This window comes from Meriones unguiculatus, chromosome 6 (genome assembly GCF_030254825.1).
Source record: "Meriones unguiculatus strain TT.TT164.6M chromosome 6, Bangor_MerUng_6.1, whole genome shotgun sequence".
Classification (NCBI taxonomy): Eukaryota; Metazoa; Chordata; class Mammalia; order Rodentia; family Muridae; genus Meriones; species Meriones unguiculatus.
Genome location: NC_083354.1, coordinates 41,448,606 through 41,474,909, shown reverse-complemented (window position 1 = coordinate 41,474,909; position 26,304 = coordinate 41,448,606). Strand labels below are relative to the sequence as shown.

The 26,304-nt window shown below is 44.8% G+C and overlaps 2 protein-coding genes across 5 annotated transcripts in view; one reads left to right on the top strand and one right to left on the bottom strand.

Annotated features, from left to right (window-relative positions):
- Positions 1 to 18,324, bottom strand: part of Klhl18 (kelch like family member 18) — a 52,674-nt gene extending 34,350 nt beyond the window's left edge. For both annotated transcript variants that reach the window (XM_021647936.2, XM_021647937.2), the window contains exon 1: positions 18,171 to 18,324. In XM_021647936.2, coding sequence (XP_021503611.1) covers positions 18,171 to 18,299 — 129 coding nt within the window. In that variant the 5' untranslated portion in view covers positions 18,300 to 18,324. The remainder of the gene's footprint in view (positions 1 to 18,170) is intronic.
- Positions 18,325 to 18,653: 329 nt separating this feature from the next.
- Kif9 (kinesin family member 9) overlaps positions 18,654 to 26,304 on the top strand; it is a 51,303-nt gene continuing 43,652 nt past the window's right edge. The window contains exons 1-4 of one of the 3 annotated variants that reach the window (XM_060385209.1): positions 18,656 to 18,784; positions 19,722 to 19,964; positions 23,605 to 23,705; positions 25,881 to 26,046. In XM_060385209.1, coding sequence (XP_060241192.1) covers positions 19,928 to 19,964; positions 23,605 to 23,705; positions 25,881 to 26,046 — 304 coding nt within the window. In that variant the 5' untranslated portion in view covers positions 18,656 to 18,784; positions 19,722 to 19,927. Of the gene's footprint in view, positions 18,785 to 19,638; positions 19,965 to 23,604; positions 23,706 to 25,880; positions 26,047 to 26,304 lie in introns of all 3 variants that reach the window. The other 2 variants (XM_060385210.1, XM_060385211.1) reach the window with 2 other exon arrangements.

The window sequence follows — 26,304 nt, the reverse complement described above, 5'->3', positions numbered from 1 at the left end:
CTCCTTGGAAAGACAAGGGAATGATATTCCTAGCTCTGTACTGGTGCTATCTTAGTATCTACTGAGTGGTGCAGTTCACACCACAAGAAAACTGTTTCATATCAGAGGCACGTGCAACTCAACATGGCCAGCTGAATATTCAAGTAGGAAAGCCAGAGGGGCAGAGTCTGAGTCGGGAGACAGGTATCCCCAGAGAAAGCAAGGGATATACTCGAACATCTTGATATTGTTGCTTCTACCTAGAGGGAGCTCAACATGTACACGAGGGAAACAAACTGCCTCTTAGATGCAGTCATAAGAAATACCCTTGGAGTCAGTAGGGCTTAAGAATCAGGAAGATTTTAGGAAAACACAGGGATGCTGACAATACATGACAAAAAGCAGTCCATAATTCTACTGAGGCTCGGATCATACGGATTTAAGTGGGTATACAAGAATGGATCTATACTGTGAAGGAGCACCCTCATCAGGACACCGTGGCACAGGCCTAGAATTAAGTCTTGGCTTGGAAGGTGAAGGTAGGAGGATCAGGAGCTTAAGGCTGAGCTTGGGCACATAGCAAGTTTGAGGCCAACTTAAGCTATATGACATTATTTCAAAATATGGGGGATGGGTGAAGTACAACTACCTAGGCATGAAGCTAGTTTCTGTAGTGCACACCTGTAAATCTCATGCTTGGGAGGCCAAGACAAGAGTGTTGCCATAAGTTCAAGACCAACCTGGCTTATATAATGAGAGTCAAGGAAAAAAAAAAAAGACAAACAAAAATCAAGAGCTAGGTACCGTGGAAAGCATCTGTATTTTCAGCTACTTAGAAGGCTGTAGGGTAATTTGAGCCCAAGAATTTGAAACTGTCTTGGCAACATAGGTAGAACAAAGCTCAAATCAAAACAAAATAGCAAAAATGAAGCTTAGCCAAGTGCCAGAGGGTGTACTCTCAGTACTTGTGAGTTTGAAGCAGGAAGATGGCAAACAAAGTCTGGTTTGGGCTACAGAGTAAGTTCAAAGCCAGCCAGACCAACTTTCTGAAACCTCATCTCAAAATGGCAAGTACAATGACATAGCTCAGCGGTACAGGGGCTCAATCTCCTGCAGCAGACATACATGAGTGAGTAAATACATAAATGAGAAGCTGCATGGATAGACTAAACCTTTTTAAGAAAAAAAACACATCTTAATAGATAAGAACAGGTATTTTAGCTTGGGTATGATGGCACACAACTTAATGCCAGCACTTGAGGCAGAGACAGGTGGATTTCCAGGTTTGAGGCCAGCCTAGTCTACACTGTGAGTTTCAGGACAGCCAGAGCTACATAGTAAGGCCCTATAGTGGGTTGGGGGGAGACAAACCCCCGGAGGCAAACTAGCTGGTTCAAATCTAGGTTCTACCATGTAGGTGCAGCTGTGTGCTTGAATTGTTCATTTGTAAAACAGAGAAAATAAGCGAGATGGTAGTGGCTCACACCTTTAAGCCCAGCCCTTGGGAGGCAGAGGCAGGTGGATCTCTGAGGCCAGCCTGGTCCACAGAGTGAGTTCCAGGACAACCAGAGTTAAAACAGAGAAACCCTGTCTTTAAAAACCTAAATAGGAGCTGGAGAGATGGCTCAGAGGTTAAGAGCACTGGCTGCTCTTCCAGAGGTCTTGAGTTCAATTCCTGGCAACCACATGGTGGCTCACAACCATCTATAATGAGATCTAACCCTCTTCTGGTGTGCAGGCAGAACAGTGTATACATAATAAATAAATAAAAATGTAAAAATAAATAAATAAATGAAATTTAAAAATTAAATAGAGAAAACAGTACCTCTCTCAGAAATTGTTGTATTAAATTAGACAATATCTGCAAATTATTTAAAACAACGCACACCATTGCCTGATAAATAAAATAATGTTTTATGAAAGTCCTTTTTTTTTTTCCCCAGACAGGGTTTTTCTGTGTAGCCTTGGTTGTCCTGGTCTTGCTTTATAGCCCAGGCTGGCCTCGAACTCACAGAGATCCCGTCTGCCTCTGCTTCCCCAAGTGCTGGGGTTACAGGTGTGTGCCACCACACTTGCCATAAAAGTCGTGGAGAAGTTGTCAAACTATGTCCTGAAGGTCAAATCTGTCCTGTAGCTCCTGTTTCAGTATGGTCTGTGAGTAAAGGACAGTTTTTTACACTTCTCGGTGGCTAGGAGTAAAAACTCATAAAAGGCACAGCCCATGGCTCATGTGCTGAAGGCTTGGTCTTGAGCTGATGGTGCCCTTTGGGAAGCTTCTGGAAGTTGAGGTGAGGAGTGCACAGAGTGTGTTCCTAGTGTCTCGTCCTGGCTCCTCCCCCCAATTCCTGCTCCCTGTGCACCATGAGGTGAGAGGCTCTGTTCTGCCACACACTCCTCACCGGTGGGCCAAACCCTCCTCTCTCTCTCTCTGAGACAGGGTTTCTCTGTGTAGCCTTGGCTGTCTTGGACTCAGTTTGTAGACCAGGCTGGTCTTGAACTCACAGAGATCTGCTTGCTGCTGCCTCCCAAGTGCTGGGATTACAGGCGTGTGCCCAGTTTAAACCCTCCTCCCTTAAATTGCTTGACAGGTATTTTGTCATAGCAATGAGAAATCTGACACACTGAATGCCAAAGTGGAAAGAAATTCAAATTTCATCATCCATATATGGTCTGCATTATGCTCATACCTTTGCTTGTTTTCCTGTGTGGCACTGGGAATTGAACCTCTGGTCTTGTATGTACTACGTAGGCACACTGCAAGCTGGCAAAGTTCAGTAACTGTGAGTGACCAATGGCCTACAATAGTTACTATCTGCCTGTTTATAGAAAATGTTTGTTCTAGAGTCACAGGGAACAGATACCAAGAGGAAAGTGAATATGTCCTCTAGAAAGGAGGAAGTAGTAATTCTTACTTACAACCCTCAGTCCTAGGAACTATTCCCTTGGGACCTCTCCACTCTGCAGTTTTCCTCACTTTCAACTGATAAATTTTTATGTGCTCTGCTAAAAACAAATACCCCTAACTGCATCATTCCCAGTTTCCTGCTGGTGTTCATGGACTCTCCTAGCTAAATCAGCAGAAATTATGTTTAGTCTGTGGAATTTAACACTCACTAACTCTACATAAAATGCTTGTTCCTTTGTAGATGCAAATAAGCTGAGCCTGAAATAAAGGCATTTATACCCAGACTTGGACTTGCCTTTTTTATTATCAGTCTCATGTGTCCCAAGCTGGTCTTGAACTTGCTATGTAAGTGATGCCAACACAGACTTTGGATTCTCCTGTTTCAGCCTCCCAAGTGCTACGATTATAGGTATCACCACCATGCCTTTGCTTTTTGAGACAGGGTTTTTCTGTATAGCCCTAGCTGGCCTACAATTCTAGTTCAGGCTGCCTTCAACTCACAGTAATCCTCCTGCTTCAATCTCCCAAGCGCTAGGATTATAGGTATGTGTCATCATAGTTCAATGTCGCTACAGTCTTTAAAAACAAAACAAAACAAAACAAAACAAAAAAAAAACCCTATGTATGTGTGCACATAAGTACAGATGTCCACAGAGGCTAGAGCCATCTTACTTCCCTGGAGCCGGAGTTAATGGTGGTCGTCAGCCACCTCACGGGGGTGCTGGGAACTGAACTCCCGTCCTCTGTAAGAGTGGTTCACATTCAACCTCTAGCTATCTCTCTATTCTTGTACAGTGTTTCTTTTTCCTTTCTTAATGTTGCAGTATTGAGTCTGGATGTGTACCACAGCCAAACAGGCAAGTCACTGAGGCACATTTCTATCTTGTAATTCCCGCCCCTCTCCTTTCAGTGCTGAGGACTGACCCAGGGATATGCTAGGCAGCATTCCTACCTGAGTTTGGTTTCCAGCACCCACATCAGGTCAATTCACAACTGTCTGTATTCCAGCTTCTAGGGATCTGACGACCTCTTCCAGCCTGAGTGCTGTACTCATGTGTACATACACACACACATACAAATAATTTTTTAAAATCTGAAGACAAAACTTTAAACTGGAGGAGATCGCCCATATTATTGAAAGGTAACCAGCTGTATGAGATCTATTGGTTAAAATGTTTTTGTTTTGTTTTTCAAGACAGGGTTTCTCTGTGTAGTCTTGGCTTTCCTGGAATTTACTCTGTAGACTAGGCTGACCATGAACTCAAAGCAAGCTTCCCTGAGTGCTGGGATCACAGGTGTGCGCCACAGCTCAAACTCTGCATTTCAAACAGGCTTTGAAGCAATGCTGATGCCATTGGTCCAATGACAACCTCTAAAGACATTGAAGATTAAAGACATTGAGTCTATTGAAGATACAATAGACTCAACTTTACACAACCACTATGCTAGGACAGGGCAAAGAAAGAAAGAAAGAAAACACAGGTCACTTCCAAACAGAAACACAAGGGTTGGCAGGGAAAGAAGTGTGTGGACCTGTGACCAAAAGTCAACAGTAAACACAGATGCAGAGTGCTCTGGACTCCAGTGGCTGCACACCTATGATCACAACACTTGAGGTCATGAGTTCAAGGTCATCTGTGACGTAGGTGGCTTGAAACCCAACAGGCTAAGGAACCTCACCTCAAAAACAAACACAGGGAGGGGAAGCTCCAATTGGAATGCAAATTAATTAATTAATGAAAAAAAAAACCCACAAGCAAAGTGCTGCCCTACAGAGTGGGGAAGGTCTGCTTGCTTTCGCTCTTCATAAGAACAAGGTGAAGGAGCCCTGAAGCATGGACATGACCCTGACCAACAGATATGTTTGAAATTCCCAGAGCATGAAGACGAGAAGCCCTAGGGCACAGCGAGCACAGAGTACAGCCAGGAGACGGTGGGCAGCTAGGGGAGAAGACCAAGAGGGGCACATGGAAAGTCTGAACTGAAAACACAGCTGGCAGTACTAGAAAAGTTGGCGGGCTGCCTGCTGGGAAGCCCTGCCATAAGCACCTTTTGCTGGCCTCTGAGTCAGCAGGGGCAGGGGAGGATTTCTCTGAGCAGCTTAGAATAATCGGACAGTCATTTCAATCAGCAGTCCTTTACTAAATCCTCCCGAAAGCTAGCCGCCACCTGCTGCTTCTGCATTTCCCACTACCTCTGGACAGTGAGAACTTATCAGCTAGTCCAAAACACAGAGAGGACAGGATTTACCCAAAATAAGGCAGAGGGGCCTTATTTTGTGTGATTGCTGCACAGCTCTGCTCCAGCCCCTGCTCACCTCACAAGTCCATCATCCTGGGGTGACTCGGATAGCTCACAGCAGGAGCATGAGGACCAGTTAAGATCCCAGCACCACATAAAAATCAGGGTGAGGTGGCACTCGTCTAGAATCTCAACCATTGGGAGGCAAGGCAGGAGGACCCCTGAGCTCACTGGTCATCCAGTCTAAGCCAGCTGACAAGCTCCAGGTTCACGGAGAGACCTTGTCTCAAAAACCTGAGTGAAGAGCAGCGGAGAATGAGAGCCAGTGTTGCTTTGCTCTCTGGTCTCCACATGCACGCGCACACACAGGGACAGGTACAAATACAGTGTGTACAAACGTGCACAAGCGCTTGTACACAAGCACAGACACACAGGTTAGAAACATGAAAGAATTGCCTTCAAAAATGAGCCAGGGTTGGTCGTTCTTGCTCTAGTTATAACCACCATCTTTTGTAAACTAAAAAGAAGAAAAGTACAGGTAAAATCCTGTGCTCTTCTCAGGGAGAAATCCTACCTTTTATGTTGGGTTTACCCCTAACACTCTGCCTTGACTCACAAGTAAGGGATAATTACTGCATGGCTTCATTCATTTATTCATAAAGGTGTGGTGGCTTGAATAGGTTTGGGCATCACAGAGTCACAGAGTGTTTGAATGCCTGGCCCATAGGGAGTGGTACTATTAGGAGGTGTGGCCTTGCTAGAGGAGGTGTGTCACTGTGGGGGCGTGCTGCCCTCGATGAAGATACATAACTCTCAGCCCCTTCTCTAGCATTATGTCTACTTCCCACCATGATAATGGACTAAACCTCTGAATTGTAAACCAGCTCCAATTAAATGTTTTCCTTTATAAGAGTTGTCATGGTCGTGGCGTCTCTTCACAGTAATAAAAGGTGTGCATTTGTTTCGGTGCTGGGATTGAAGCTGGGACATGAGGCATGCTGGGTACATGCTCTGCCCTAAGCAACCCCTCTAGCTGCTCATAAGGTATTTAGAGAGTCACAGAGTTTTAAGCAAGGAACTAGGCTGAGTGGGGAAGGGAGGAACTTTGGCTGAATTCATGTACTTCCTCTTTTCTTTCTGGTTATTCTATTCTTATCATGCCAGCTTGCTGAAGGTTCCACAAAACAGCAAATGTGCTTACCGCCAGCCCCCATGCTTACTCTTCCTACTGTTTACTGGCCCTCCACTGTTGTAACGAATCACTCCCTGCTTGTAATCTCTATTCTAAGAGGCTGCTCTGGCCTCTCTGACAAAAACAGCATTCTCAGGCTCCTTATTCTGCTTTAATTTCTTCACATACTTATCACTACTGCACACTCATACATGTTTGGATTGCTGTTTGCTGTCCCACTATGAGCACACGCTCACATTCACATCTTCCTTGAACATGAAAGACAGAGACACATCTGTTAAATAAGATGAAAAGTCATCCAGAAAGAACAGGATAACAGGATCAGAAAGCTGAGCGTGTGTGTCCGTGTGTGTGTCCATCTGTTGGTTACACAATGATCATTCCCTAAATTCTACAAGAATTCTCTGGGAAGGCCAGCAAGATGACATAGCAAGTGTTGGACCAAATGCTTGCTGCACAAGACTGATGGTCTGAGTTCAAGACGCAGAACCCAGATAAAAGCCAGAGGTTTAGTAACGTGAGTGAGCATCTGTAATCCTAGCATACCATAGTGAGATGGGTGGCCAGTGAGCAAAGTGTGCTGTGCTGACAAGTCTTCCATATTACGGTGCTAGTGGTCCACATAAATACACAGTGCTACAGCACAAACAAGAGAAACGCTGCCTCAAAACAAGACAGAAGGAGAGGACCAACTCCTAAATGTAGTCTTCAGGTCTCCACACACTTGTGAACACCTACATATAGATTTGTCGGTAAAACAATTCAGCTTCAAACCTGCTTCCATGGACGCTTAGAAAACTATAAATAATCACATAACTACTACTGTAAAAGTATGTAACTACTATTGTAAAAGTGCCACAAAATATACAAAAGAGAGAGGATGAAGCTGTGTATGGTGGTATCTGCCTATTAGTAGCATCAGATACACAGCAAGATCCTGTCTGAAAAAACCGAGGCTGGGAAGATTGCTCAGTTGTTAAGAGTGCTTGCTGCTCTTAGAGAAGACAGGAATTCAATGCCTAGCACCCACACCCAGTGGCTCATAACTACCTCCTATTCCAGCTCCACGGAGCAGACTCTCCTTCTGGCTCCTACAGGTACCTACACACATGAATAAAAAATAAATCCTAAAACATGCTGGGTGGTCATGGTGCATGACTTTGATCCCTGTACTCTGGAAGCAGAGACAGGTGGATGTCTGAGTTCAAGGCCAGCCTGGTCTACAGAGTGAGTTTCAAGGTGGCCAGGGCTACAAAGAGAAAACCTGTCTTGAAAAAACAAACCAAAGCAAACAAAACCGAAGGGGGCAAGGGATAATGCATGAACATAAGCAAAAGCCAATTCCAGAGTTTTAATTGTGTACAATTAGATGGATGATTTATCATCCCTGAACAAAAGAAACAAGAGGTAGGTTAGAAGGGTGAGTAGTTATGGACGGGGGTGTAGCTCAGTGCTACAGTATCTGTGGAAAAGGATGAGAGAGCTCACTTAGATAAAACGAGAACAAGAATTCAGAGTACAAATGGAAATGAAGGTTTATTATCTGAGAACGCACTCTTATATGGAAAACTTGCTAATACAGCACACTTGTGGATTGCTATATCCACAAGGTACAGGACATTTAGATTTTACAAATCAGTCAAGAAGAATAAGCTTACACATGTGTCATTCAAATATGTCATCTCTTAGAAGTGAATGTTTTGTCAGGTGGGTGAGGAGGGGAAGGCCTTTAATCCTAGTAGTAGGGCACTGAGGCAGGTTAATCACAGTGAGTTTAAGGTCAGCTTGGTCTATACTGAGTCCTAGGCCAGTTAGGGCTACAGAATGAGACTATGTCTTTAAAAAAAGGTCCATTTTTTTAAATTAAGTAATTAATCTGTGTGTATCATGTGTGCATGTGTGTATTCAAGTGTACTTGTCCATGCTGGTGTAAATGGAGGCCAAAGGTTAATTTCAGAATGGCTTTCCTTTCTTTTAAAGCAATTATTAGTATTTCACCATCATGGAGATAGAGTCTCACTATGTAGCCCTGGTTAGCCTGGAATTCACTCTTTCTTCCTTTTTTCCTCCTTCCTTCCTTCCTTCCTTCCTTCCTTCCTTCCTTCCTTCCTTCCTTTCTTCCTTCCTTCCTTCCTCTATTTATTTATCTTGGTTTCTCTGTGTAGTCTTGGCTATCCTGAAAATCATTCTGCAGACTAGACTGGCTTCACAAAGGTCCACCTGCCTTTGCCTCCCAAGCGCTGGGATTAAGGGCAAGCACCACCACCGTCCAGTGCAACTCTTTATTTTTATTTTATGTGTCTATGAGTATTTTGTTTGCATGCATGCCTGGTGCTCAAAGTGGTCAGAAGAGGGTATTGGATCCCCAGGAACTGGGATTACAAATGGTAGGTGCTGGGAACTGAATCTAGGTCCTCTGTAAGAGCAATAATTGCCCTTAACTCCTGAGACATCTCTCCAGCCATGGAGGTAGGGTCTATAGTGAACATGAAGCTTGCTACTGCAGCTACAATAGCCAGCCACTGGGCTCCAGGATCCACTGATCTAGGCATATAATGTTGTGGTAGGTTTTGAGACAGGGTTTCTCTGTGTTTTGTTGGCTGTCCTGGACTCACTTTGTAGACCAAGCTGGCCTTGAACTCAGAGAGATCCACCTGCTTCTGCATCCTAGAGAGCTGGGATTACAGGCATATGCCACCAGGCCCAGCTTTGTGCCAGGTTTTATGTGAGTTCTAGAGACCCAAACTTAGGTCTTCATGCTTACACAGCAAGTACTTTATCCACTGAGCCATCTCCCTGTCCCAGAGGGCAACTCTTTTAAAGTGACCTTCAGAGCTGAGCTAATACACTCTGTGTTTCTGTTTTTAGTTTACTTTTTGAGAAAGGGTCTTATGTAGCCCAGGCTAGCCTCTCAAATTGGCTACGGAGCATGAACTCCTTATCCTGCCTCCACCTCCCAAGTGCTAGAATGACAGGTGTGCACCACCATTCCTTGTTTACAATTCAGCTCTTAATAGCTGAGTTAGCATGCTACCTAAGTTAGTTACTTCTGCTTTGCTGTGGCAAAATATCTGTCAGAAGCGAATAAGAGAAAGCTGTTGTGGCTCATGGTTTGAGGCGAGGGTGTATCACTGGAAGCATGAGGCCACTGATCACACTGTATTAGTTACTCTCCTCACCCCCTTTTGGTTTCATCAATTTGTTTTCTCTAGTTAATTTTCTATTGTTGTGATAAAACACCATGAGCAAGACTCCTTAGAGAAGAGTTTAGTTGGGTTTATAGTTCCAGATGGGTAGAGTCCATGATGGCAAAGCAAAGACATAGGGGCAGGGGCAGGAGGCTGAGGGCTCACATCCTGAACCACAAGCAGGAAGCACAGAGAGTGAGTTGAGGGTGGCTCAAGTCTTTAAACTCTCAAAGCCCGCCCCAGTGACAGGCTTCCTCCAGCAGGACCGCACCTCCTAGGTCTCCCAAACAGCACCAGTAACTGGAAGAAAGTATTTAAGTGCTGGAGACTATGGGGGTGTTTCTCACTCAAAACACCACACCACGTCCACCGCCAAGAAGCAAAGAGTTAATGCTGGCTTCCTCCTTTTCCCCTTTCCATTCAACGCAAGACCCCAGCGCATCTCACATTCAGGGTGGGTCTTCCTTCCTCAGGTCAACCTTTCTGGAAATTCCCTCAGAAGCACACCCAGACATGTATTTCCTGGGTGATTCCAAATCTGGTAAAGTTGACAATGAAGGATAACATCAGAGGCTCACACATAAAGTGTGGGAAAAGATTACTTCTTGGCATGAAATGTTTTCGATCATTGTGTTTGGATCCAGAGGTAAATGTGGCTTTAGTATCACAGCACTGTGAGTAACTGACCTGGGTTTGAACTCATAGTCTACATAGCGAGGTCCTAGCTCAAAAGAGAGATGGGGGAGGGGGAGAGAAAGGTTCGTGCGATAGCTTAGTGAGTGAGCAAAGGTGTTTGCTGTCAAATCTGACAACCTGAGCTCTCTACATGTACTCTGAGGCTCATTCTTACCCTTCCACAACCACAAATGTACTTTAAAATTTAAAATAAAGACATATATATATATACACGTAGAGTATATAGATAAAGATATCTCAAAAATTATTTTGAGCTGAGCATATGCCTCCTGCTGATAATCTCTGCACTCATGAAACCAAGGGAAAGGACTGTCGAAGCCAGACTGTGCTACATAGTGAGCTATAGATTAACCTAATCCACAGAATTAGACCCTATCTCAAAACCAAACCAAACCAAAACAAACAAAAAAAAAGCACTTTATTTGGTGTGTGTGTGCTTGTGCACGAGTGGGGTGTGCATGTGTGTGGGGCAGGCTAACTGGCTGGTGAAGTGCAGGTGGGCATGTGTCTCTGCCTCGCCAGTGTTGGGGTACAGCATGCACTACCATGCCCAGCCTTTGGTTCTGCAAAGCAAGCTTGCCCTCAGGCTTACAAGTCAAGCACTTCACCCGCTGAGCCATCTCCCTAGCCCCATTTCAACCACCTCTGCCTATTGTGCAAGTAGCTCGGCATCCTCAGTTTCAGGTGAGACAGAAAGGGAGTTCGGTGCCTTTCATTAGCGACTTGGAAATATCCAGCTTCATGCTCCAATGGAGGCACGAGACTTTACTAACGAAGTTCAAATTTTAGTAGTAACTTCTCCCAGGTGGGTTATTCACTCACTGACCAGAACAACAGATTTGGGTTCACCGGCAGTAGCCTGGAAATTGAGAAAATTTTTCATGAAGTCATCTTTACTGCTTTTCCTCCTACAGCATTAGAGACAGAAACCATAGCTGAACCCCATCCCTAGCTCCACAGCTGTACCGTTTAGTAAGAGACACTTCCATTTCCTAGATACTGTAGGTGGGGTTACAAAGCAGCTGTGACTGTAACCTAAAAATTCAACTCTACGAAGGGCCATCATACACACCCAGGGCAATAAGGCCACAGCTGACTGTGTCAGATTCACACTTAACCTTTGTCAACATTTTCATTAGAACACAGCCACACAGTTCTTTGGTGTACTGTGCATAGCTGCCTTTCAACCTATGGGTAGCCACAACTGAAGCTGTTACCTACAAGTCCACAAGTACTTATTGGGTTTGGTAACTTGTAGCTCACACATTCATTCATTTTTGTTCCCAACTGGAATAAATGATGCAGTCAGCTGTTTGGGTATTTATGCTGGCACATAAGCTAACCACAAAGAAAATGAATGGTGCCATGCCAAAGGACGAGCGTGCCAAAAGTCAACAGGTTGAATGCAGAAGTTAGGCGCCATGCTTGTAAGTTAGGAAAGTCTAGGAGCACGCTTTTGTGTGGTGTCATTCTGCCACCACCAAGCTAAACCAGGTGAGGCTAAGGAGCAAACACAGTAACCTAATGCAAAACAATAAAGGAAATTTCTACAGTGAGAAGTGTCCAAACATGGGGACATCCATTCACCCAGTCAAGCTCTCGAAGCATCAGGGAACCCAGTGGATGTCACCCTGCTGGTAACAGGTTTTCCAGACTGCTGCACCTCCAACTTTCCATAAACCCAGATGTCAGGCGGCATTAAGTGCAATTAAGTGCATATTCTCTCTGTCTCTCTTCTCCACCTCCCCTCTCTCTCTTTCTCTCACATACACAAACATACAGACACACACCCCACCCTTAGTTGGTGTCTAAATGTTAACATTATCCACAATGTAATTCAAGTGAGAAAGAGATCAAAACCCCTTTTCCCTCCCTCTTTCCCTTTCCTTATTGTTTGGAGACAAAGAGCCTCACCTTATAGCCCAGGCTAGCCTGGAATTTACTAGGTAGCCCAGGCTTGCCTTGGATTTGTGTCCCTCCAGGTTCAGCCTCCCGTGTTCTGGGATTACAGGGAAGGGCCACCGCTGGGCCAGATCAACTTTGATGAACATCAAGTTGTTACCGCAGGAGCCCTGATGCTCCAGGAGTGGGCTCCTCCTCTGAGAACCTTAGAGGCCAGACTGAAGCTAAACCCTACTTTAAAAAACTGGAAGAAAGTCTTGGGAATAAGTTAATCAATGAATATTCAGAAGCTTAAGTTTTCCCATACAACGTCGTTTCAAAATAAAAAAGAACCCAAAACAAACATCTACAGATGGGCATGGTGGCTCATACCCCAATCTCAGGACTGCAAGGCTGGAAGATCACCAAGTCTGAGGCTGCTCTGGCTGCACAGTGAGTTTCAGGTCAGCCTGAACTACAGAGTAAGACTGTCTCAAAGCCACCACCCACACCCCTACCCCGCCCCCCCCCCCGATTACAACCAAAAAAAGGTAAAAAAAAAAAAAAAAAAAGTATTTTCTTCTCTGCTGCAACACATCTGTGGAGCTGAATGTAGACACACATCCCTGCCTTGCGGGCTCAGGAGCGACAATGAAGGTGGGTTGGTTGTAGCCTGCTCTGCTTCATGCCATCCACGGCACCCATGAGTAATCTGACAGAGGGTGTAAAAACATGGCTTCCACCCATACAAAAATAGCTATGGTGGATCTCAGCTAATACAGTTTTGTGCCTTGGACAAATCCCTTAATAGCTCTAAGCTTCAGGCTTTTCGATCTACAAAATAAATGGTTTTAATGGAGACCTCTATGGATTCCTTTTAACATGGTTATTCTAGCTCTATAATTAACACTGTATGTTACACTACACTGTGCATAACAAAATGGCACGCACCAACACGTTCTGACCTCATTTCCTTCTCCACCTACTCTTCTATTCCAAACAGGGCACGGTTCCAGGCTCACCTGTGCAGCATTTAAAGCCATTTTCAGCGAAGATTTTGCACCTGGATTTAGTGGATCAAAGGAAAATATTCTAATACTGTGTCCATCACTCAGAGAAAAGACATTTCTTCTGGAGACTAGATTCTCAGATACTAATTCAAAACTTTAGCAGGGACAGAAGAGATGGCTGTTGGGTCAAATACAAACCCCTCTGATTGGAGTTTAACGCTCAGAGTCCGTGTAAAGGTAGGACTCCCAACTCCACAAAGCTGTACTCTGCCCTTCACATGTGCCATGGTAAAGTGTGCACCCCAGCCCACCCACACATCACACAGATACAGAGCCCTCCCCTCTCTCCAGCTTACAAGTCTGTGAACACTAAATATGTAGGCTTGGTGATATTCTCCCATTCTGCCTTCACAAACACAGAAAAAAGGAGTATGCAAGTTGAGGGGAAAATAGAAAAAAAAAAAAACACCACTGCCCAGCATGGTTGTGCATGCCTTTAATCCCAGTACTCAGGAGGTAGAGGCAGGTGGATCTCTGTGAGTTTGAGGACAACATAGTCTACAAAAACTGAGTTCAGGACAGCCAAGGCTACACAGAGAAACCCAGTCTCAAAAAAACCAATCCCCCCACACACCAAAATTGAAGTTTTTACAAATAAAAAGCAACCCACACACACACCAAAATTGAAGTTTTTACAAATAAAAAGCTTTTAAAATTACATTTTTCATTAACTAATTAATTAACTTTGAGAAAGGGTCTCTCTATGTAGCTCTGGTCTGGAACCCTCAGGAACCCATCAGCATCTATAGCCAGAGGGCTGGGATTAAAAGTACATACCACTACATCTTGCTAAAATGTAATATAAACCCTATTTATATTATTCTTTCCTGTCACACTCCTACTAAAGCATCCACAGGCTCCCAAGCAATTTAAATATTTCCAAGAGGAGAACTGAGTCTGTGTTCAAGTATCAGCAGTGAATGCTGAGGAGGTGAGGAGCCTGTGAATGTTCACTCTCTTCCTCGAGAAAAGGGGAAAGAGGAGCGTAGGTAAGGATGAGCGTGCTGAGCTGGAGCAGCTTACGTCAAAGTCACAGCTGAGTAACTGGATCAAGCTCAGACTCTGTCAGTAACAGAGGACTCATAGGAACTACAAGTCTAACCCTACTTTTGCCTGATTCAGCCTGTGACCTTAAACCAGCTCTTTCCAGGCTTGGTTTCAACTGTTTATATGCAAGCTACTAAAGTAGAGCAGTGGATTGCAAATAAACTAAGATAAATTCAAAACTGCAGACTAGACCAAGTGTGGCGGGGCATGATCGTAAGCTCAAGGTCATTCTCCTTACAAGACAAACCCAAGGCAAACTCAGAATACCTGAGACCCTGTCTCAAAAAGCAAACACAAATAACTGGGCACAGTGGCACCCACCTTTAATCCCAGTACTTGGGAGGCAGAGACAGGCTGATCAGTGTGAGTTTAAGGCCAGCCTGGTCTACAAAGTAAGTTCCAGGACAGGCAAGGCTACATAGTGAGACTCTTGTTTCAAAAAAACAAACACAAACAAAATAAGACAAAACCCTAGAAATGGAACACATACACTGATTTATACTTTCTTTGGAAACATCATTAAACTATTAGTGTCAGATGTAAGCATACACCTACAGTCCCAGCTACTTAGGAAACAAGACCAAGAAGATCACTCGAGCACAAGAGTTCAGGGCCAACCTGCTCAACACATTAAGACGGTATCTCTTTAAACATTATTGCTGAGAGCGAGAGAGATGGCTCTCTGATGCACAGCACTGGCTGCGCTTCCAGAAGACTCAGGTTCGATTCCCAGCAGCTCACAGCGTCTGTTAGTTCTACTTCCAAGGGATCCAATGTCCACTTCGGTCTCTAAGGGCACTAGGCGCACAAGTGGTGGATATCTATACATGCAGGAGAAAACATCCAGACACATAGAAACAAATAAAAAATATAGCTGGGCGGTGGTAGTGTACGCCTTTAATACCAGCATCTGGAGGCAGAGACAGGTGGCTCTCTGAGTTGGAGGCCAGCCTGGTCTACAGAGTGAGTTCCAGGACAACCATGACTACACAGAGAAGCCCTGTCTTGAAAAAAAAAAAACACAAACAAAAATAACACACACAATAAATAAATAAATAAAATACAAATACCTACTATCCACTGAGCATGTATTACATGAGGTTTGAAGTTTATTAACTAATTGAAACCTTAGTACTCAGGCAGGTTATGTACTCAGTCCATTTGTAGAGGAATGAACTGACTCACTACCATTTAAGGAATTTAAGTTTTGTCAGCTATGAAGTGGCAGAGCCAGGATTCAGGTCCAGTTAGAGTCTGTACCACACTGCCTCTCAGGTCATCAAGAACAGCAAAGTGCCCAAGGAAAATCCTGCTCAGAAACGCCATGCCATTAGAAACGCCAACAAATGACTATAAAATAGGACCAGACAAGTTAGTGCCTAACTTAGCGAATTCTGAGCAACGCAGAGATGAAGCACCTGCAGAGCAGCCTCCAGCTCCAAGCACTAGCAACACTAGTCTCCACGGTATGTATGTCATGAGGAGGAGCCCAAAACAGGCAGTACTAGTTCCCTCTACCAGGCAAGAGACTGCTCTGTCACTACCCTCACAAAAACACAGGTAGTTTACACTCTGAACAGGATGAACTCGTGACTCCAGACTTGGGTAACGAGGGCATCAGTGAATACAAAGAGTCACTGATTCAGAATATATCCTGAAAGGACAAGTCCTTCGTTCTATAGCCACGGTTCTCGGTTCTTGGAATGTGCTTCTAGATGAAGATAGCATCACTGGTGAACTCGAAAGGGCCCATGCCAGACCTATGAATCAGAAATTCCAGGGTGAGCACTCAGGGTGGCTCAAGGCCACCAGGTGATTCTAATATCCGCTGAAGTTTGAGAGCCATTTCCCTAAAATGGGGGCCACTAGTTACTAAGTCATCACATGCCAAAAAGTCTCTAAACGGCTCTTTTAGAGCCTGCTTATTTAAAAAAACAGTCTGGACTTGCCCGAAGTTTGAGGAAAGACTAAATTATGAGAAACCGAGACAGATTCTTCAGAGCAGCTGTTGTGGATAGTAAAATGCAGAGCTGGTGAGCTTGGCCTTTCTGTGGCTCCCATCACCACCGAGCTTTCCTGAGGTTTTACCAAAGAGAGTTTGAGAAGCAATGAAATAAATGCTATCTATAGTCCTGTCTAGTTCCAACCTACACCTTTATATAGGTCCACAGAACCCTGAACGGACGCTAATAAAGTAACTGAGGCTAGCACTCTCAGTTGGACTGATGTTTGAATGATAGAATTGACTGAAGAGAAACCATATTCATGGAAAAAAATCAGACAAGCAATTTCTGCTCTGGGTTTGGTATTTTCAGCATGTATGCTGAATGCAGAAGCAAAAATGTGCTGTGTTATGGCAGTAAGCATCTCATGTTTCTTCTTCTTCCACTGGTCCACCTCTACAGCCTAAATATCTAAAAAGAAACATTTTTATTTATCTATTTTGTTTGTGTGTGCGCACACACAGGCATGCATGCCACAGCACACCCTGAGTTCTCCCCTTCCACTATGTGGGTCCCTGGGATTGAACTCGCGTCATCAGGCTTGGCAGCAAGTGCCTTTACCCAATCAGCCTATCACTAGTATACAGCCTAAATCTTAACCTAAAACTTTCTTGTCACTGCTTTTCACCGGTCTCTACTCATCCCAAATGTTACTGCCACAACTAGAGCACTCTTCTGCTTCCAAATCTCTACCAGCCTTGCCATCTTCGGTATCCTTTTGTCCAGGTCATTTTTCTTAATCCTCTTGGTTTCCCTCTCTTACCTGCCCCTTCTCAGACCATGTCACTACTTCTAATAGACTGATGAAAAGGTTATGACAGGTGTTAGACAGGGAATACAACATATCTCATCTAATTTTTACTAACGGAGAGATTTAAGAATTTTTATTTTCACATTTGGAAAATTAAGCTTAAAGAGATAAGTAACTTGCCCAAGGTTACAGCTAGTATTCTAATGTGAATTTATCTGTTATTTTAACCATCCTCCCCCCACCCCTTTTAGCCCTGGCTGTCCTGGACTCCCTTTGTAGACCAGGCTGACCTCGACTGCCTCTGCCTCCCGAGTGCCACCACCACCCTGAAACCATCCTACTACTGGCTCCAATATGTAGAGAAGCAAGTAGAAAAGAAAAGCTAGTAAGCGTCTGTGTGATTCTGTTGTTTTGAAACAGGAAGAGGGAGTGTCACGCAGAGGCACTAAGCGCCTTCCAGGCAAGGTCCAACAGGAAAAACTACAGGCAACCAGCATCTCCCACCCGGAGAGGATCCACCTGGCTCGGCAGTGCTCTCAAGAGGCATCCTAGCATGACTCAAGGCACAGGAGACTGGTCCTTGACACCAGACCAGAATCCCGGCAGGGAACAGGTGGAGAATATATCCCTCTCACTAAGCAGTCTATTAGCCTGGCCTCCAGAACCTTTTAAGGTGGTGACGGAAGATTATTTTCCAGTGTGGAGCAGAGTGGTCCACATCAAAAGATTTCCAGACCCGATTCTAAGAGCGTCAAGGGCGACCAATGACTCCAGAAGAGAACGCTTAGCATTTACAATAGCACAGCCAACTTCAAGGAGCACAAAGAAATGACTTTATGACAAGATAGGATGTTTTAGTAGTGCCCATCGGAATGCGGCGTTCAGCCACCGCCCCTTCCTCCATAGACTGCTGTAAGAACATTTTCTCTTGTCTGTGTGACAGAAAAGGAGGCGGATACCCCAATGCCTCCTGCTCTCAGGCGTCAGCGGCACACCTCTCAATCTTTCCTTCCAATGGCTGAACGGCTGTCCCCTCTTCTCTTCCAACTTGACCTCAATCCCCCTCCGCGCTTGGCACGGCTCTCTCGCCTACTCTGTTCCCCTCTAACCCTTCTCCACCCAAAGTCCGCTGGACCACTCTAACGCTGTCCACCATCCGTCTGTCCTTCCCGCTCAATGCCTTTCCCCTCAGCCAGCCACCGCCCAGCCCACGGTACCTTGAGCGTCACGTCGCATAGCTTGCCCTGCCGCCGGATCTCTTCCATGACGCCGTAGCCACGACTAGGCAACTCCGACACGGAGAAATGCACCAAGTCCTCCAGCTCCTCCGCACCGTCCTCCACCATCTTCCCCGGCCGCTGCAACTGCGCAGGCCTGGCCGGCGGGCTTCACACTAACCAGGGCGGGGCAAGGGCACACGCTGACGGCAGCGCGGAGAGCGAAGCCGGAATCCCACAGGCCTGCGCGGCCGCCGTACTCGCGAAGTCCTCTGCACCGGAAGTCTCTCTGTCCCGCTTCATGGTTCATACCGATCCTTCTTTTCCCCACAACCTAAACCCCGTCTCCGCACATACAGCTACTCTAATTCTTCCAAGTTAACTGACTCCATCTCTGTCTTCTTCGTTCAGCCCTGACTTTACCTGTATCTTCGGAGAAATGTGGACTTCAATTCCGCTACCAACCTACTCTACTTCCGGAATCCCTGGAAGCTTCCCGTTGCCATGGCGACTCTGTACACAGCGGATCGCTGGCTGTCCTGCTCGCACACTGGGCTCCATCAAGTCGCTGCAGTTATAGCGGTCACTCTATCCAAGCGCCGCTGCCTTGCGAGGTGAGAAGTGGTCACGCGCCGGTGGGGTTAGGTAAAAGGGAAACCTGGTGGGGATATCCGTCCTGGCTGCTGGCAGTGGCCGAGTTCCAAACTCCTCTTGGCTCCTTTATTTGTAAAAACCAAGGCACCCCCTGGCGAGTGCGTTATCGCTGTGCCCCTTTCAGCCTTTCAGCGCCTTTCAGCTTAGGGGAGCGAGTATTTTCTGAACGAATGTTCCCTAGTCCCACGATTTGCCCTAGACAGAGAGGGTATGAGGTTCAGTGTCAGAGGTCGTTCAGACACTTCATCAGTTTTCAAACTGGAGAAACCTTCGGTGTCATCATTTCGAGCGGTTCGAGCTGCAGAGGGGGAAAGTCCTGCAAAGGGGGACAGGAATGGGACCGAAGCCGCCTGACACACTCTTTAGAGAAGGTTTCCAAACATTGGGTGAGAAATAACAGAGTGGCCGGTTTTGCCTGGATGCCAATTTTGGGTTCATCTCATAGTGTGATACAATAGGACCCTGTGTTCTAAGTTTAGACGCTGTTGGTTCTTGGGCAGCCTTTGTCTTTGTCCCTGATCTAGGTAAGAGCATGGCAGATAGGAAAATCGTCATTCATCCCATAGAATGTTCTTTCACCTCTTGTCAAGCCTTCATGGTGCTGATGTATATTCTGCTCATTCCCAAGCCCCAAACAAACAAACTCTCTCTCTCTCAGAGCAGAGGTCTGCTGGTTCACTTTATCACATGAGAAGTATCTAAGGATTGTGTTCAAATGACTGAGGGTATCCCATCCAAAAATCTGAGGGAAAAGAACACTACCTAGCGGGAGGTCGTGTTGAAACTGAGCATGGCTTCTTGTTCCTGGAATCAGGTGTCCTCTCAAGAAGGCTGCAAGTTCAGGGGTTAGAGTAGTACCAGAGAGGAGTGACATCATATGCCTTGGAACTCTCTCAGTAGTGACTGAAGATGGACCCACCTATGGAGATTCAGTCACCCTCTGACTTCCAGCCATGAGTATCACCACCCACCATCATTCCTTGAGCACCTGCTGTGTGCTGGGCGCTGTTCTGAACCTTGTGGGGGGAATCACAAGAGATAAAAGGCACGGTCCTTGTCCTCAAGCAGCTTGTAATTTGATTTGGGAGCTGAAGCCCACATAAATGAAGCGGCATAAAAACGGTAACAAGCAGGATTTCAGTAAGTGCAAAATGGCATGTGATTTCGATGCGCTATTGAGTAGAGGGCTCATGGGAGGAGTGGAGATCATTGGAAAGGTTTATCACAGGTTACATATGACTTCAGGAAGGCTTGGCCACATGAGCATCAGGAGGACCTTGGGAAGAACAGGTGGCTGACTGCATGCGCATGTTGGAAATGTTAGAGCAGAAAGGAGGAATGCTCTGGAGAAAGCTTTGAGCTGACCTGCCTGTGAACCTACTTCCAGAACTCCCTGGATTCTTTGGGATCCCTTCCAGAGGTTATACTCAATGGCACTGTAAACTCCCTGGGAAGGAAGATGGGCTCTTGAGGTTGGGGTTGGGGTTGGTTTCCCAGAGCTGTAGAAATTGAGCTTTGAGGGCTGGAGAGATGGCTCAGAGGTTAAGAGAACTGCCTGCTCTTCCAGAGGTCCTGAGTTCAATTCCCAGATACCACATGGTGGCTTACAACCATCTATAGTGAGATCTGGTTCCTTCTTCTGGCCTGCAGGCATACAGGCAGGCAGAACACTGTATACATAATAAATACATCAATAAAATAAAAAGAAATTGAGTATTGAGTAAAGAGCACACCTCTCATCAGGAGGTGCCATCCCAACACTTTGGAAGCTAAGGCAAGAGGATTGTGAGTTCAAAGCCAGCCTTGGCTATACAGTGACACCCTTTCTCAACAAAAACATTTTTAAAAGTGATGAATAACAAACCCACTTATCTCTACTCTTAATTTCTCAGAAACATAAATCAAAGTGAATTTGGAAATGAAATCTCTTCAGTTTTCTCAGTTTGGGGCTCACGTTAGAGCTATGTGTGATTTTTTTTTTCTAGAGTTCTGTTTTGCCATCAAAAGTGTTCTGTCTTACCCCAATATTTTTTTCAGATTAATTTTCTAAAAATAAAATATTCTGAAAGATCCAAGAATGCTAGGAAAAGATGTCTCTGAAATAGTGACTTGAGGAATGTAGAGAGCTCCACCCCACAGGAGTGCTGTCTTTGCTTACTTGATTTCTGTAGGATACTTAACACCATGGTGATGATAGCTAATGTATTTGTAAGAGGAAATGATCCCAAGTTGTGTCTATAGATGTGAAAGCCATTAATACTTTTAAAAGCTAGAATCGTTTTTGTTAGGCAGCATCATTGCACCTTTACTGGAAAAGTACATGTAAAATGTTACTATTTATTTTAAACACTTTCAATATTTTTATTATAGTTGATGAAGAGTGTGTGTGTCCATGTGTACCAAAGTGCATGTGTAGATGCCAGAGGATCACTGGGGGGAATTGGGTCTTTTCTTTCACCATGTGGGTCCTGGGATCAAACTCAGGTCATCAAGTTTTGTAGCAGGTACCTTTACCTGAGTCATCTTCTTGGCTCTTTTATGCTTGTTTTAGTTTGTTTGTTTGACACAGGGTTTCACTGTGTAGCCTTGGCTGGCCTGAAACTCGATACATAGGCCAAACTCATAGATCTGAAGGTCTGTATCTTCAGAGAGCTGGGATTAAAGGCATGTGCCACCACACATGCCTCTTATATGATTTTAGTAAATATTAGAAGAGGTTCTGTTTCACGTGAGGGTGTTTTTCTGTAAAGGTACCAAACATTGAACATCCCTTCAATATGTTGCATCAACTTCCTTTGTCTGACATTTCCCTATCTTTTTATAAGTTCAGCCAGTTCTTTTGCTGATATATGCTTGTTTTTCCTCCCTTCTCTATTTCTCCCCTATTTCTTCCCTGTCTCCTCCCCCTATAAAAGTACAGGTTACTTTGGTGGCAAATACTTTATTCCTTCTGAACCCTCATGGGGCAATTAAAAGGGGAATAAATGTACAATGCAGCCTACATCCTGCTTTGTGGACCTTTTCTGTATCTAAATTTTGTTTTTTACATTGTACAATAGTACAAAAAGTACAATAGTTCCAAAAAGCCAGGTGGTGGTGGCAGCTTTAGTCCCAGCACTGGAGAAAGGCAGGAGGCAGCCTGGTTCAAGGTTAGCCTGGTTTACAAAGTGAATTCCAGGACAACCCGGGCTACAAAGACAAACCCTGTTTTGGGGGTGGGGTGGGAAGTAGTTTCAAATGGGTTTTGTTTTCTGAGACAGGGCCTTGTTTATTCCAGACTGGCCTTGAACTCACTGTAGAGCTGAGGATAACGTTGAACTTCAGATCTTCATGCCTCCACCTCCCAAGTGCTGGGATTTTAAGCAGGCAAAAAGCTGCCACCACATCTGGCTCTTAGGAAGGGCCTGTCTTAGGGCTCTGAGGTGTCTCACTGGGTAAAGTCCTTGCTGATTCACACATGAGGAACTGAGTTTGGATTCTTAGGTCCTGCATAAAAGCTGTTCATGCTAGAGCAGAGACAGGTGCATCCTGTGGGCTCTCTGGCCAGCAAATATAGCCAAAATGGTGAGCTCCAGGTTCAATGACAGGTACTACTTCAAAACACAAGCTGGAGACCAATATTTGATTATGGACTAGATACAGAATATGTAATTAGTGGCTTGACAGATGATTCGGTGGTTAAGAGTGCGTATTGCTCTTCTCAGCACCCATGTTAGGCAGCTCATTTCTTCCTGGAACCTCAGTTCCAGAATATCAGACACTCTTCTGGCCTCCAAGGGCACTTGCACACATGTGGCATATACTCACACAGACATACACAAATAAAAATAAAACAAACTGAAAAAGAAAAAAAAGAAAGAATACTTAATCTAGGGCCAGCAAGATGGCTCAGCAAGTAAAGTCCTTGCCTTGCAAGCCTGATGACCCAAGTCTGACCCCAGAACCCACATGGTGTCAGGAGAGAACTGACGCCACAAAGGTGTCCTTTGGCTGCTACTGCATGCTGAGGCAGGTGTCCCTCATCCCCAGTAATAATAGTACATACATATATTTTTTAAAGATACTTATCTATTCTGTTCTATTAGTATGATGGAGACAGGTGTGAAAGACGGTCTGCCAAAGAAGAAAAGGCAGCTGGCTTTAATGTATTCCAGGCAAGTATGTCAGGAGAAAATGGAATAAATGAAGCAAAGCATGAATGGAGTCATCTTAGGTATAGGACATTTCTAGAAATGGCAGCTAAATGGCACTAAAATGAAGCAGTCTTTTTGCTTTGGATTTCAGTCTCTTTGGAGTCATGGTGGAAAGTGGCAAAGCAGCAGAAAGACAGAAGTGCATGCCCTTGTAGGGCAGTGACAGTGGGTTGCAACTGGTCTCTTGTACCCCAAGCTGTGCTCCAACTCACAGTGGATCTGAGGCTGGACTTGAACTCTGATCCACCTGCCTTGCCCTCCCAAGTAATAGGGTTATAAGTATGTACTACCCTGCCAGGCTTTTTCTCCTCCTCCTCCTCCTCCTCCTCCTCCTCCTCCTCCTCCTCCTCCTCCTCCTCCTCCTCTTCTAAATCAGATAGTTTGGCAATGGGGAATTATTTATTATTTATACAGTACCATGTGGCTGTTGGGAATTGAACTCAGGACATCTGGAAGAGCAGCCAGTGCCCTTAACCTCTGAGACATCTCTCCGGCCCCAGGCTTTTATTCTTATCCTGATGAATGACCTCTCCCCTCTAACTGGTATTTGATGTTGGCTACTAAAAATATTGTTGTTCTCTCTTTAGCTAGAATGGGTACTACTAGGAAAAAGGTTCAAGCGTTTGTCCGCATCAAGCCTACTGATGACTTTGCTCATGAAATGATCAAATTTGGAGATGACAACAAAGTAAGTGCAATGCGTTTGCCTTCGCTTACCCAGAACTTCCTTTTCCAGTTCAGTGTGACCTTGTTTTCCAACAGACATTTAAGGACCAAAACAGAGGGACTGGAGAGGTAGTAAAGATGCTTGCCAACAAGCCTAAGGACCTGAGGTCTGTCCCCTGGATCTGCACGGTGGGAGGAGAGAAGCAACTCCTAAAAGTTGTCTTCTGAGTTCTATACATGCTGTTGTATACACATTCTCACACACACACACACACACACACACACACACACACACAAATGCAATTTTCAACAAAAGGACTAAGGCATAATTGATAAATGTTCATGTGGATTCTAGAATCGATCAACTCCAAACCGTTCAGTTAGTGATGAAGTTCTTGAGATAATCTTTTTTTTTTTTTTTTTTACGTTTGTTCCTCTGGTGGGAGGTGCATGCACACCTGTGCTACAGCATGAGCGTGGAAGTCAGACAGTAACTTACAGAATTATACAGCGGCTTCTCTCCTTCCACTGCATGGGTCCTGGGGAATCAAATAGCCTTGCCAGCCCTTATAGCCCTTTTTTTAAATGAACAGTTCAAGAACAAATTGCTCAGGTGCTGAAAGTTCTGGTAATCAGAAAGACCTCAAGGATAGCTAGCTCTGCGTGGTGTCCTCTATGGCATGATTAAACAAATACAGAAGCATAGGGCATGACATTTATTCAGCAACATTTTCTTTCTTTCTTCTTCTTCTTCTTCTTCTTCTTCTTCTTTTTTTTTTTTTTCTTTTTTGAGATGGCGTATCAAGTAACCCAGCTGGCTTTGAACTGGCTGTTTAAGAGAGGGTGACTTTGAACTCATGATCCTTTTGCCTCTACTTCTCAAGTGCTGGGATTATTGGCACACAACGTGAAACCTGAAACCTAGTAACCCTGTCTGTCTTGGCCTTAGCTGTGTTTTTCTCTGGGCAGGTAGGTCTTGGTTCTTGGATTACAGCAACCAGTAGAAGATTTCAGTGAGAATCCCCATCAAGAGCTTGGACTAGGGTCGGGCATGGTACTATGCTGTCATTTGAACAGTTGGGAGACCAAGAGGAAAAATCAAAACACCTAAATTCAAGTCAAGCCTTCTTTTTAAGATAAAAATGTCCTTTTGTTTTGTTTGTTTTTTGAGACAGGGTTTCTTTGTGTAGTCCTGGCTGTCCTGGAGACCAGTTGTCTCTATAGACCAGGCTGGTCTCAAACTCAGAGATCCACCTGCCTCTGCCTCCCTTGTGCTGGGATTAAAGGCATGTGCCACCACTGCCTGGATGACAAAAATGTCTTAAAAACAACTTTAACAACAAAAGCTTGGAATCTTACTGGGAAATGGTTGAAGGTGCATCTGAAAGTCTGATGATTACAAGTAGGTTGGGCTCCCTCAGCTTACACTAACACAAATGACTGTGTCTGAAAAAGTTCAGAGACTTTGTATGACCATTACATCATTACTTCCAGTGGCTCACAATTGTCTGTGGAAGTAAACCCTGGCCATGGTGCAGAGGATGGAGAGGCATTATTCCTGTAGCCAAACAGCCAGGGCCATTGTTTCTGATTGCACTGTTACTCCTGCCTAATTCAAGGCTCAGCAGTTAAGAACACTCGCTGCTCTTGCAGAGAACTTGCACTTCGTTCCCAGTACCCACAAGACCGTTCAGAACTGTATGTAACTCCAGTTCCAGGGAATCTGACACCTTTTTCTGGTCTCTGCAGCTACCAGACACATATGCAGTACACATACATATATTCATGCAAAACATTCATACATGTAAAAAAAAAAACTTAAAAACTTTTTTAAAAACATCACATCCACTGTTGTCTCTAAGTCAGACCTCATTTATCACTGATTATTTATTTATCTGTCTATTTATTTGATACAGTCTCCCTGTGTAGTCCTAGCTGTGCTGGAACTCTCTAGACCAGGCTGGCCTTGAATTCACAGAGATCTACCTGCCTCTGTCTCCTAAGCGTTATCAGTGATTCTTTTTACAAAGGTTTCCTAAAAATAACTCCAAGCACTCTTATTTTTGTGACATTTCTCACTATGTTCCCCATACCGGCCTGAAACTCCAGATCCTCCTGACTTAGCCTTCCAGGAGCTGGGATTCAGGTGTCTGTCACCCACCTGGCCTCATTCTGTCTTTCTCCCCCCACCCTTTAGAGCATTGATATTCACTTGAAAAAAGATTCTCGAAGAGGAGTTGTCAATAACCAGCAGACAGACTGGTCATTCAAGCTGGATGGAGTTCTTCATGACACCTCCCAGGATTTGGTTTATGAGATGGTTGCCAGGGAAGCGGTTTCTCAAGCCCTCGATGGATACAATGGTAATTTAATCGACTGCCTAGGACTTTGCTTTGTCTAGGATTTTGAGGAGCCCCTCTTTGAGGAAGAGGTATCCTATCCTAAATGAAATAAAACATAAGAACTTCTCTTGCCAGCATTGCATACTTACTTGTTAGTCTGCGGTCTAGTGGTCGAACATATGTTTACTTTATAACACTGTAGGCTCCATCCAGTCTTAGATTTTTAGAAGATTCTGGCTTTTCCTGGGTCTTAGATGGTCAGCTGCAGTCTTCTTCAAA